Consider the following 13,517-nt stretch of genomic DNA (forward strand, 5'->3'; position numbering starts at 1 on the left):
GTTTTACGCCCTATTAGTGAGAAGGCAGTATTCAGTAACTAGTTGAATATTCTCAGTATTACATTTCTTATGACTGTTCATGTTATGCCCCATTTTGAATGGCATAAAAAATATCTAAGAGGAAAGGAACCTACAATGCTAATATTGAGCCTTTCCTTCAAAACTAACAAGTTTTGATGATCTCTGTATAGCACACGGAATTAAATAACATTATATATCTTAATTAACATTCAACACTCAACATTATAAAAATCAGAAGTGATCTCTGTGTAAATACAATGAGGCAATTCCTTAGCTGGTGTAACTTCAGTTTACTGGGAAGTCAAGTGACTGCGAAGTTAACACACCTAAGAATCTTGCCCAAAATCTCATTCATCTAACTGTCATAATGACAAATTTGGAAACAAGGAAAACTGCATTTGATTAGCTCCATTTTTATTACTAGCACGTGTCACTATAAGCAGTTGCAAACACAGAGAGCAGTAAGTGCTATGACCATGTAGTGGCCTACTTACAAAAGGAAACACTTTAAAAAACAACTTGGTGTATAAAGAGATCATCAGTTCAGAATACCAAGACAGCATTTATCTGCAGTGAATATATTTTTCATGGGTTGTTGTTTTTTTGGTTGGGGTTTTTTTTTTTCGGCTTTCTTTTTGGGAGGGGGGGGAAGAGAGCAGCTTAAAAAAAATGGCATTTGTAATTTTTAATTTCTTTTCATTTCTTCCTGGGAAAACAAATGGAAGTAGAAAAAAGTGATATAGATTTTAATTCCTTATTATTTGCTAAGACTTATTTTTAGAACAGTATTGAAGGATTACTTTTTTTCATACCACAGAACTACTTATGATACCAAGAGTGTTTCCGAGTTACTTTTACATTATTATCATTAATCTATACACGCTACACTGGAAGTCTCCCTGTAGGAATTCTGAGAAGTCCTAGTGGATGTTACTCTTCCCAGTAAAGCTGAAGCTGACAGACAGTTCCTGTCTCCCACTCTCCACCTTTTTGCTGTGCTGGAGCAACTGCTGATAGGGGCCGAGTGGTAAAACCATTTATCCAGCTACAACATCTCTCTCCTCCTTAGTGCCTGCAGTGAATAAGTGGGCAAGCCTGGAAGTCTTATGGGTGGGGTGGGAACAGTTCAAACTAGCTTTGCTGGCGAAAAAGTCTGTGGAACCACAGACTAACCCAAAGGCTATACTTACTGTCACTGGATTTCTGTCAAGGATCACATAGGCTTATCTTTAGTGAATGTCAGTGTCCTGTAACTGGTCCGAGAAGTATGAGTCTAATCTGGCTACAGCAGACACATCAGTTCTAGAAAAATAAAGGGCTTGTATTTGGCCCACAGAATTTATACTTCAACCAACTAATATTTAAAAAAACCCTGAGAGTTAGTCTATTTCATACCTGAAATGTACTGGTATTTGTATGTCAAGTATGCTGTATAAAAATGAAAATGTAACTTTTGCATGCCACGGGAAATATTCACCAACTCCAAACAAAAACATGTCAGATTCATGAATTACTAATATGCTTTTCCCCAACGTCAGAAATACTCCCTACTATTTCTAATGAAACAGGCCAATTATACTTGCAGTGAAAGTTTGTCCTTTTTCACTCTATGGCAATCCAATGACCCACTGTGATGAAAATACTGTGTTTCAAATATCATGTTAATATGTCCGTGTACTTCCTCCTCAAAATGACTGAAATTAAGTCTATGAAGTATTACAAATTAATTATGAAAAAAGGATAAAAGATACAGGAGACATATGAACTCTAACATCATGGCCAAACAAGCCCTGTGTAATTTAAATATTCTTTTAAATAGCATCTTTTTTATGGAAGTCTTCAAAAATATTTTAAATTGCTAATACAGTGGTCCTGCACAGTAAATCCTGTGAAAGTCTGTCACTTTATGATGCCTTCACTGGCCTCATCAACGGTGCCTGCAGATGCTGGAAACTGTGTCATATCGTTACAGTGGACCTAGAAAACAGGCTTAATTCATGGTAGAGAGAATGCCAAGCACATTACTTGAGGAAAAATAGTTATATAACCTGATATGCTACATTCATGAGAGTGTAACAGGCATCATGTTTCAATTTGGTTGAAAAGATAAAAGAAATTATACTGAAAAACAAAATACACTGGTAATTGCAATGCATTTTTAATAAACTTCCATTTGAAGAAACTCTTCTCATCAGTTACAATGTTTGCTACTGAATATGGATGCAATAATACAAAAGATGAACCTCTACATTTATTATAAAGATCTAGTGCTAATTTTAGGATAAATGCTAATGCAGGCATCTTGTTTCTGAGATCTTAAAGCAGCCTCATTTAGCATCTTTGAGCTTATTCCACTTATGTCTAGGTATAGTCAAGACACTTGCATATAAACAAGGTCAGCTAAAGATGAACCAACAGCCACCAGCTACTCTGTCATAAGTGCTCATGTGTATTCTGAGTTCATCATTAATAATGAACACTCTTACGTATTTACCACATAGTAGATAACATGTTACAGATTTACTTCTCAGAGTATGTTTTCAGCTGCCTGTACACTCAGGAATACTCATTTCAGCATGAAAAACTTGCTCTATGTACAGGGAAGAGATCAGCAGACGGGTTGAACTGTTAGAGCAGCTTGAGCCACTGCCTTCCCACAATATTATCAGTAGCCCTTGGGTGTCAACTGTATTGCTACTAAACTAACAAGCTCAAAGTAACAAAAATACCACTAGTTCAAGTTGCTTATGGAAAACTGGCAGGCAAAATGCAGTTAGCAATTCAGTATGTTGAACATTTTATATTTTAATATCATTTTTATGCAGTGGAAGAAAATAATTTGTAAACTAACATCTTGGGTAAAAACAGAACAAAACCATATTCTGTCTTCTGTCACTGCTTTGAAGTAGCCACCTGATTTTGTAGAAATGAGGCCCAAAAACATGCTTAAACTTCTGATCACAGATGGTTCTTTTTTTTTTTTTTTTTTGCTTTATTCCCTCCATTTAATTACACTGTCTTAGTCCCAAAACAAAATTAAAGGAGTATATTGTGAAGAGCAGTGTATTTGTGTGTGTCACAACTGTAACAGATAGCATTATAGAAAAATTGCCCATATAGCATAACTCGTTATGAATTTGAATACTGATTAGTCTGCTGAAGACAGTACTTTTAAACTGGTTTTCCAGATAACAGTAATTTCTCTTGTTGCCTACATGGAACTACATTGTTATTTTCAATTGTCTTTGCAATGTGTGAACAATCTTTCACTATTTATGACAACATGCATCTGAAGGACTGCTAGATCAGTTATTTGGTAATTCTTAGATCAAACGTACATCAGAATTAGTTCTTTGGAATTCAGACCCAAAGTATGCAATTCTGCATATACATAAACAGCTGACTATTTCATTCCCAGCCAAACCTGTTGTAGAATAAACAACTTGAGTGCACTTCAGAGGTGAATTAATATATGACAGAGGAAAGCAATGATAATCCCAAGGCGACACAGCACAGAGAAAACAAACTTTATTATTATTGCAGGCCTGAACAGTTACTTTTCATTGCTTTTAGTGAAATGATAGTCTCACTAGAAGTAGACTGCTTTGGGTTACTTTGTGTGGGGAGAGATTAACAGCAGTCTTAAAGCAGCTGAAAAATTAGGGAATTCTAGACAAATGGTTGTTAAATAAGAAAATTTCAGATTCCATATAACATCAATTTCTGCAAGTCCCTTTTTGAAAGAGTCAGTATCAAATAACATATTTACTAAAAGCTTATGAAAAAGTAGTTTGCAAAAAACCTGATCATTTGGTATTAAAAAACAGGTAGCACTGTCTTACACAAAACCAAAGAGAACCTGACTGCTTGAAAAGAAGCTACTTATCTAACATCATACCTTACATTTATTTTGCACAGATTACCTTGCAAAATAAGCTTCTGTATTAGGCGCACCGTTGCAGAGGCAGAGCAAGCTCTTATAAAATTATCTTGTACAGATAAATGAAATGAATGATTAGACCAGCATGACATGGACAAAGCCATTCTCAAAATAAGCTACTTGATCAAAGTGAAGCAGTTGGGCAAACTTACAGGAACCAGTTTCCAAAACCATTTGGTAGGAGACTTCAGAGGAAGCAGTAGGAAAAAAGAATAAAAGCAAAAAGCAAAGAAAAAAAAGGAACAATTTATCAGATTTCATAAATTACTTTTACAAAGCCATTTACTTTAACATTCTCAGTTTTGTATAACAGTGAATTTTAATTTAATGTTAAGCATTAGTGCACTGTAACCTCTGCGTATTGAACTAATTAGCAGAAATAACACTGGAGAAATATGTCTGCGGTCTTTGTAAATCAACATGATTTTCCCACATGAACAGATAAGATTGTCAGATCAATGCAGTTTTACTTAATGCTTTCACACATCTAATTATACCCTACATATGCAATCCGACTGAAGAATTAATTTGAGATTTGAAGTCTTGATACCTCAAGTATCAAAATGAACTCCAGCAGCACATATGGGGCAGCAGGGAAGCTAAAGCAATGAAAAAAAGGTATAAACACACTGTAGTCAAGCACAACAATTGCAGTGAAGTTTGCATTAGTTACTTCAAGCCAAACAGTTATGTTTACAACATTCAACAATATTTTTAAACAATCATATGACAGATTTCAGAACAACAAGAGGTGCAGGCAGCTACATTTTGCAATGACAAATCACATAAGCATCAGCTGCATGATGTGCAGTGACCTGAAATGTACATGGAGTTTTGGTTACTGGCAGAGAAATTACCAGTACTGATACATACAATTCTAAACTCATATGTGATCAAAAAATACAATGTCAAATTACAAAGAAAAAATTTTACAAATGCAAAATTTGACCTAGAAGCTTAACCCCTAAGTACAGTCAGTGAATTTTTTCTCTAACTCTATACATCAGTCTGGTATAATACTTCTATTAAGACAAAAAACATTGTGTAGTAGTATTATAAATACAGAAATTTTCACCACTATTGATTTCATTGTAGAAATTAAAAAAAAGTAATATTCAAACCAATTACCAAAGTGCAGGATTATTTATTTTTTTTTTTTATGAAGAGAAGTATTTTCTGGAAATGGTGAAAAAGTAGTTTTAAAATTATTATGGAAAACACTGCTATGGAAGCTTACTAATTTATGTAGTTGTTAAAATACTGCACTTCAATAAAACCCTTACAATAATTGTAGTAATGAAATAAAGCTTTTATTTATGTAAAAAGGCTATTGTACACGAAAGGGCACGCATTAGTAACATGACTATTCTCAACATTCTTCACCATTTAAGTGGACTGTTACAATGGAGAATTCAAAAGCCACTTAAAAGAAACAATGAGATGCATGTTCATGTGTGGCTCTAGACATTACAGTCACACCCAATTAAAGCACTTTCTATAGGATTCAGTTTCTCTTCATCTCACTGAAATATAGTCAATGTATGGAAAAGTACATGAATTTGAAAACAAATGATCTTACTTTTCAACTTGGGCTGCCTACCATTCTACTTACTGTTGATAGGAACATTCTTCTCTGATTTATGAAGCTGAAGTGTATTTCAGATTTGGACTCAAAAAGTCCATCACTATGTATTTAATGATAGGCTGAATAAATATTCTTTGGAAAAAAGCACACGTTTGTTTCAATTCCAAAGACTAGCTCTCTGTAACAGTACAAACTGAACTCAAAACTAGCAATTCAATAAGTATTTTCATTTGTCCATTTGGCTGAAACTATGGTTGAGACAGCTATGATTATGCCTCAAGAGGCTGAAAGACTGAAGATAATCAAGTTTAAATTCAAGCATACTGTAAGATTTATAAATATACACTTTGTAAAGGCACTTACAAGAAAAAAAAGAGAAAAAAATCTAAAATTACTTGGACAACAAAATGGGAATTCAAAGGCTGTTGAACTGGCACTTCATATCAACAGGAATAGCTTTTTTTCCCATGAAACGTATTAAAAATCAGTCACTATAAAACAAACTGAACAGAGAATCCTCAGTGACTTCTTCCAATGTTTAAAAAAAAACCCCACTACCAACAACAAAAAAACCCCAAACCACAACACCTCACACAACCAAAAAACCCAAAAGAACAAAACAGTCCCTCAGGTTGTGGACCCACCATTTTACAAGAAGATTGTTTAATCCCCCCCTAACAAAAAGTTTTAAAAATTACTGTGATAAAATTAACACAGTATAAATTCATCCTATGGTACCAAAAAATGGTAGTTATGCCTTTCATGAAATATTTCTTTCTGCTGTCTTCCTTCCACTATCATTTGTGTTCATGCAGCTGTGCATTAATTGGATCAAGAAGCTGACCCTGCTGCATGCCGTTCTTCTTGACAGGTTAGCTTTTGCTAGCAGTGTGGATCTATGACACATTAAATTGAAAGTGGAACTATGTCGTTAGTGTTTTACCTTCACGCAAAAAGTTGCACTGTTTAAACTGATATTCCAAAAATGTTTAAAGAATTCAGGTCTTTGGATGAATACTCCTACATTTGTTTCTCTCATAGGATTTGCCATGGTGTGGCTTAAATATGTTAAGACTGACTCAGCCTAAATCACAAAAGCAGACAGAAAAAAATAAAAAGTTTTTGAGAAAGCTTCAACTACCTGGAAAATTAGTAGTTCAACCAGTGCAACCGTACATTCACTACGTATTATTCAATGGAAGCCTGAAAACCAAAGCTATTCACTACAGAATTGAAATCCTAATTCTGAAAGAAGATGCAGAGACTCTACCAGAAAAAGATGAGGTTACCACAAATCACCGGCTGATCAAGATCCACAGAGGACTACCTGGAACTAAAAATCATAGATACTCCTTCCTCTCTTATCTTCCACAGGAAGCTAGCAGCAGATGATAGCGAAGGAAAACAAAAACAATCTCATAATCTGTTAATACTGGTTTTATCTGTCCAGAAATAGAAAACAGGTATATTTTATCAGTTGTCTCATTTATTAATCTGTGTATATGACACTTACAATTTTTAGAAATGTAGAGATTTACTCTTTATTGCAGAAAGGTTCACTGTAGATCTAGAACAGTAAGGTACTAATTTAGCAGGCTTGAGGATTATGCTGAAATTATTTTTTACAACTGATAAATTTATCATGGTAAGAAATTATTGAATAATTAAAAAGTCTATTCACTAGCTTTGCTGCTTTGTGGCCAGAAATTAAACCCAACGAAAAGCTGCCCCCCTAATGACGGGAATGATCTACTCTTCCCATGTTTGGCCATCTCTCTAAATCAGTAGAAGGGGAATTCTTAATTTAAATTTAGCCCAGGTTCAAAACCTGACCACACCTTAGGAACTCTGAAATTTAAATTTCCAAAGGTGTTTGGCTACAGCAGAAGGGAGATCGCAAAGTTTCTTAGAATTTAGAATGGAATGATCACCATTTGAACAGCTAACTAAATTACAAAACAGAGGCCCAACCTGAAAAGGATGGTGGAAGACAGAAAAGACACACAATGGAACATACTGGTTCCCCTTCATGCTAAGTTTTAAAATACAAATAGAAGCAGCAGTCAGGATTTTAAAAATATCAAAGAAAGAGAACAGAACAATTGAATTCAGATACTGAAATTTAAGCTACAACTGTAATATGAGCGTAGAAAATGCTATACCTAGTAAGTATACAGAAGTAATTTTTCCATCAAAATGCAAAACCATGTAATAATACTGAAGGCAGAAATCAATCCCCTCTCCGTCATTTTTTAATTCTACTGATACTAACAACTAAACCTAGGCATAGCATGAAATGGGGGTGGGGGGAAAGAAAAAACACACTAATTAGTATTAGGATAAAAAATTTTTTATATATATATATATATATATATATATATATATATATCTATCAACAATACCCAAGCCTGCTATATGAATTTAGCTACAGTTATTTCACAGCTTTGCTGAGATATGCGAGATAGGGTCAATGCCATAAAGTAACAGGATGTGTCACTGGTTCTGTGCTGTAAAACCAGGAATACACGGACTGATGCAATATGGAGACAGATAATCAGGGTAAAACACCTGGGTTTTATCTGGGAATAAATACTAGGAGATGCTTGACAGAAGCCACATCATAATTTCACAGAATCTACTGTTAAAACTGACCAAACTGATTTCATACAATTGATCCATCCAATGGACCTGCATTATAGTTTTCTTCGGAAAGCTAGCATTCAGTATGACCCATAGTTAAGATGTACAGGTTTTAGTTAAGGTGCTTAATGTGTTTCTAAATCTCAGATGCTTCCATGTGTGCAATCACCATTAGCTTTAGCAAAACTAAGTGGAAATTTGGGAAATTCTGTGAGGCATAGGCCAAAAAGATTGTCTGAAATTTCAGAGTAGTAAATTAGAATAGATCAGTGTTTCTCAAAGAAAACCTGGAGTTAAATAACTGAAATGAGTTGAAAATATGTTGCTGCCCTCCCTGCATGCAAAAGAAAGTTCAGTAATTAAAATTCTTTAAATACTTCAAAATAGAGTTGACTAAGTATTTCGTGTTCTAGACTTTTCTTGAAGCAGATTCCATTTCATCATTGTATTTGCTGAAAATTTAATGCACAAATGATGTTTGACTCATTATCCAAGCAGTTTTATCCTCATTTTCTCATGTAATTCAATGTGAAGGACTGCCAACTTCCTAATAGCTTTTTTTTTTCAACTATGACCCGCAATAAATTTACTGTCAGAAGAGACATCTAGGTGTCAACTGGCGCCTGAGGTTTTGCCCATGCTGAGATTTTGGCTAATAAAGCTGTGCTAATACAACCCTCTAGCATGGAATACCTTATTTGACAATGTAATTTATACAGCTGAATCCCATGCTAAGGCAAATAGCATAACATATACCCAGGATAATAGTAACAAAAATTCAGTGTGTAGAAGAGGAGACCTTAATGACAATTTTTTCCATGATATGGCAACTGTAGCATGATTTTGCTTTTTTGCAAATGCATTTGTACATTGGTCAACAGAACGGGGCTCTGATTGTGTTATAGCTTCACAATTCATATGAAGAACACCACAAACGTATATACCATTTTTGCATGTGTTTTATTCCACTGGGTTCATTTATGGCCTCAGTTCGACTACACAAGTCTATCAACAGTCGACTCAAGAATGCTGACACTAAAGAGAAATTATAAACTAAAATTTTTATCTTGCTATTCCTAAGATAAAATGGAAACTATAATATAAGTGTAAAATAAACATTACTGAATTTTCACAAATACAGATAATTTTATGGCATTGCTCTGATAGTAATGTTCTCTTTGATATATCTTTGTTTACTATATTATGAGTCTCATGCACTCTGGATTTTAAAAATTATTCTCATCTTTAAAAGTGACCTGAAAAACACACACAACTTCCTGCTACTATTTTCAGGAAAGAGAACAATCACTAGAGGACAGAGGCTCATAGGTTACCTCCCTGCCCCCCATTGACTTTTCTTTTATCTAATTTTTAGAAATGAACTTGTCAAGGATATCTTATTCTCCAGATTTCTATGCTATTATCGCTATTGAACACAGATTAAATTTTCCGTATCGGGATATATGCATATTGTAAAAAAATACCATTCTCTTTTGCTGAGTCACATGCTTACTAGTTAGCCTTCATCATTCCTTATATTCAAAAACAAACCACAAGTGCAAGGACGTTGATTGCATTCATGCATTTTGAAGCTGAACTTCTAATCTAGTCAAGTAATCCACGACTCCTTCAGTGCAGCATTGAAAAGGAGATCGCTGCTTAAGTGAAAACAGAGCAGGAGGGGAACCGGGATTACAGCCTTGCAGTAGCTAGGAAGTCTGCTCTGCATTCACGCGCAGGGATAATACCAAAGGGTGTTCAAACTGATTACCAATTCTGCAATAATAATTGTATCACAGTAGGATAAGCGATCTCATTCTGAAGCAAGCAATTTTACATACTCTGGAACTGTACACTACACTTCTGTGTTTTGATGTGTATAATGCTACTTAATTAACCGAGCTCCACAAACAAAGGGAAAAAAATCCTGTTAGGAAAGGGAATCAAACATAATCTGGTTTTATTGCATATATAATGAAACCTGTAATCAACCAGTATTTTGGAACATAGCCAAAGTAATGCTTCCCATGATGCCACATACAGATTTCTCTTTTGAGATGCATGCAGTTCACAAGGGAAAAACATTAAAAGTAATGAATAAAAATATGGTGGTCTCCTTCATATCACATCTGACTACAGTTTTAATTAATGTAAAAGTATGTATTAATCTAAATAAATTCTTAGGACTAACATAACAGATGCTATCCTGCTATCAAAGATTTATTTGTCAAAAAGGACAACTGGGAATAAAAAGTGCAGCTCTATTAGTGTTACAGTTAAACGGGTATCTTCATGGAAATGATAAAACTAACAACATGATGGAATACTGAAAAGTTTGCTTTCTTTAACAAGCAGTTAGAAAGTTCAATGCCTGCAAATATATATTTATGTATATGTACTATATGCAGTACTTTTTTTATAGATAAAATATTTTAAACAAGAATATACATTTAACTTCTACACCTACCTTTTGACCTCCTGCGGATTCTGCACTGTGATGCTCTTTCAATTTTTGTTCCTGTTCCATTATGTCTTTCAAATGTTCATTTACCTAGAGACATAACAGTTCATTCAGTGGTCTGTTCTAAGAAACAAGTCATATAATTTGTAAGTTTTCAAAAGGTCTATATGTCACTAACACCAAGTTAACTGAAAAGACTAAACAAGTATTTCAGACTGTAGCCCTGAGGCCAAACCAGCAAATGTCAGTTTCAGATGCAGTCTGGGGTGTCCTGGTTTCAGCTGGGATAGAGTTAATTTTTGTCTTAGTAGCTGGCACAATGCTGTGTTTTGAATTTAGTGTGAGAATAAGGATAACACACTGATATTTTAGTTGTTGCTGAGTAGTGCTTACTCTAAACCAAGGACTTTTCATGTTTCCCATGCTCTGCCGTTGAGCAGATGCACAAGAAGCCAGGAGGACGAAGAGCCAGGACGGCTGACCTGAACTTGCCAAAGGGACATTCCATACCATAGGATGTCATGCTTAGTACATAAACTGAGTGGAGTTGGCCAGGAGCTGCTGATCACTGTCGGGGGACAGGCTGGGCATTGGTCAGCAGGTGATGAGCAAATGTGTGGTGCATCACTTGCTGTTTTCTTTCCCTTGGGTTTTATTCTTCTCTCTCTTTCCTTTTCATTACAATTATTATTAGTAATAAATCTTATTTCAGTTATGACATTATCATCTCAACCTATGAGTTTTGCCTTTTTTCCGCAATTCTCCTCCCCATTCTGCTGTGGGGGCGAGGGGAGCAGGCGAGTGGCTGTGTGGCACTTAGTTGCCAGCCACAGTTAAACCATGACGTGGAGTCACTAGCTGTTAGCTTTACATTGTACAAACTAACTTGCCCCTTATTATGCTCGATTGCATTTGATTAACAGCCTATCCTTGGTACTTGATTTGATTATGCAGTGAAGGTAGACCACTTCAAGCAAAATGTCTTTAAATACAAAAGAATACACTGGTTTTAAGTCATGATAAATTACACAATGAGACGACAGTGCTTAAAGAGCCAAAAAGAGACCCTCAAGCAGCTGTCATGACATCCCAGTGTGTCAGTGACTGCTAAGATGTCCTATGTAATGTATATTATAGTATTTTATTTAGACTTCCCATTTATTTGGCTCACATAACATGTTTTAACTTGTTTCTGCAAACTTTGCTTTTTATCATCCATATACAGCAGATGAAGAAACAGTCTGTATCACACAGTCTTGATATACCTACATACATACAGCTTCTACCCACCTACCTCTAATCAAATCATATAGACTACAAAGAAAATCATAGCTTGCTTTTCCAGTACTCGTACCTTGTTTATCCAGTACATAATAGCATCCTCAATGTCATAAGGTACATCTGTAGCTTGGAAGAAGGATGAATACTGCTGTGTGCATGCAATCACTTTCTCAACGCTGACCATCTCTACAGTGTATGCCATCATAAGAGTATCGATCATGGCCAAGTGAGCACTCTACAAAGAGAAGGAGCAATACCTAATCAGTTTGCAAATCATAAGATCACTGTCTTATGTATCATTTCTGAACACAGCTGCACACATGCAAAGAACAAAACTATAACTGCTAGAAGTTTTTGTCTGGTTGTCAGTTTTTGAATGGAAGACAAATGTTTGTACACATGTAACATGCTTAAGAACACAATACAAAGCACAGGGACATTAATTAAAAAATTCTTATTACAAATTAACTTCTGTGACAAAATTAACACCAAAAATTAAGAACTGGAAATGGAAAGAATAAGCAATTTTAATGATTCAAACATTACCTCACTTCTAACAGAGCTAAACAGATCTCTTAAATTTGTCACGCTAGCGAAAACAAAACTCCATCTGATCAATGGTATTTGTACTGGAAATAAAAACTGAGGCTGGCTGGTAAACAACCTTCATCATCAAGAAAATGCTGCATTAATACATGGAAGTTTATTATTTTTACAGTCATAATCCAGGAAGAAGACACAGTTACACTAATCAAGAAAAAACCCAACATGATAGAAAATATTTTTCTTCTAGTAAACTGATTATGTTATGCAGATGCAGCTATATATGCACAACTAGATTTAAAATAAGCATGCATTGATAAATAAATTAAAGCCTCTGTTAAAAGAGGAGGCATGTTCCTCCTGTTGTTATGTATTGAAAGACAATGGTTATTTCACAGTCTGTAATAATTAAAAAACAAACAACCTCCCCAATAAACAACAACAACAAAAAAAGAGGATGACTATCAGTATTACCATTAGATTCTTGCAACTGAATAAGAAAACGATGGCACTTTGTAGCAGTGCCTACAGCTAAACAGATCTGTTTCTGCTTCATGATAAGAACAGCCTCAGCATTCTAAGCATTAAGCAATATTTCCCATGAATCAGAACAATTTCCAGACACAGTTGTTTTTTTAAAAAAACTTTGCCTTTAAAAACAGCTCATGATGTAAAGATCCCAAACACTTGTTAACACCATGACTTCAATTCTATAAAAAAAATATTCATATAAAATCTCACAAGGTAGCTCTAACAGCCATGGCAACAGCAATGAACAACATGAGTCACACAGCATCATTACAGTTAAGGTAGTACATGCACATCATTTATCCCAGAACACCAAGCAAGGAAAAGATGAACAGATCCAGACTTTGTGCTGCCCTTACTGTTTGTATCACCAACAAAGTTGAAGGTGCCGCCCCTAGAAGCCAGGAGTAGCATGTACTCATATTTTAATGCAGTTAAGTTGCTTTGTTTGACAAAAAAGGCAAACTGTACTACTGAACCCACACAGAAAACTGTTCTTGACAGCGAACCTTCCTGGG

At 35.1% G+C, this 13,517-nt stretch overlaps 1 protein-coding gene across 2 annotated transcripts in view; it reads right to left on the reverse strand.

Moving 5' to 3' along the window:
- The window catches only part of CAMSAP2 (calmodulin regulated spectrin associated protein family member 2), a 91,000-nt gene that overhangs the window by 32,895 nt on the left and 44,588 nt on the right, over positions 1 to 13,517 (reverse strand). Inside the window, exons 3-5 of one of the 2 annotated variants that reach the window (XM_027806603.2) lie at positions 12,002 to 12,163; positions 10,654 to 10,737; positions 4,114 to 4,146 (exon numbers count right to left, since the gene is read on the reverse strand). In XM_027806603.2, the coding sequence (XP_027662404.1) occupies positions 4,114 to 4,146; positions 10,654 to 10,737; positions 12,002 to 12,163 (279 nt within the window). The remainder of the gene's footprint in view (positions 1 to 4,113; positions 4,147 to 10,653; positions 10,738 to 12,001; positions 12,164 to 13,517) is intronic. The other variant, XM_005440103.4, reaches the window with a different exon arrangement.

This window comes from Falco cherrug, chromosome 12, assembly GCF_023634085.1.
Source record: "Falco cherrug isolate bFalChe1 chromosome 12, bFalChe1.pri, whole genome shotgun sequence".
Lineage (NCBI taxonomy): Eukaryota > Metazoa > Chordata > Aves > Falconiformes > Falconidae > Falco > Falco cherrug.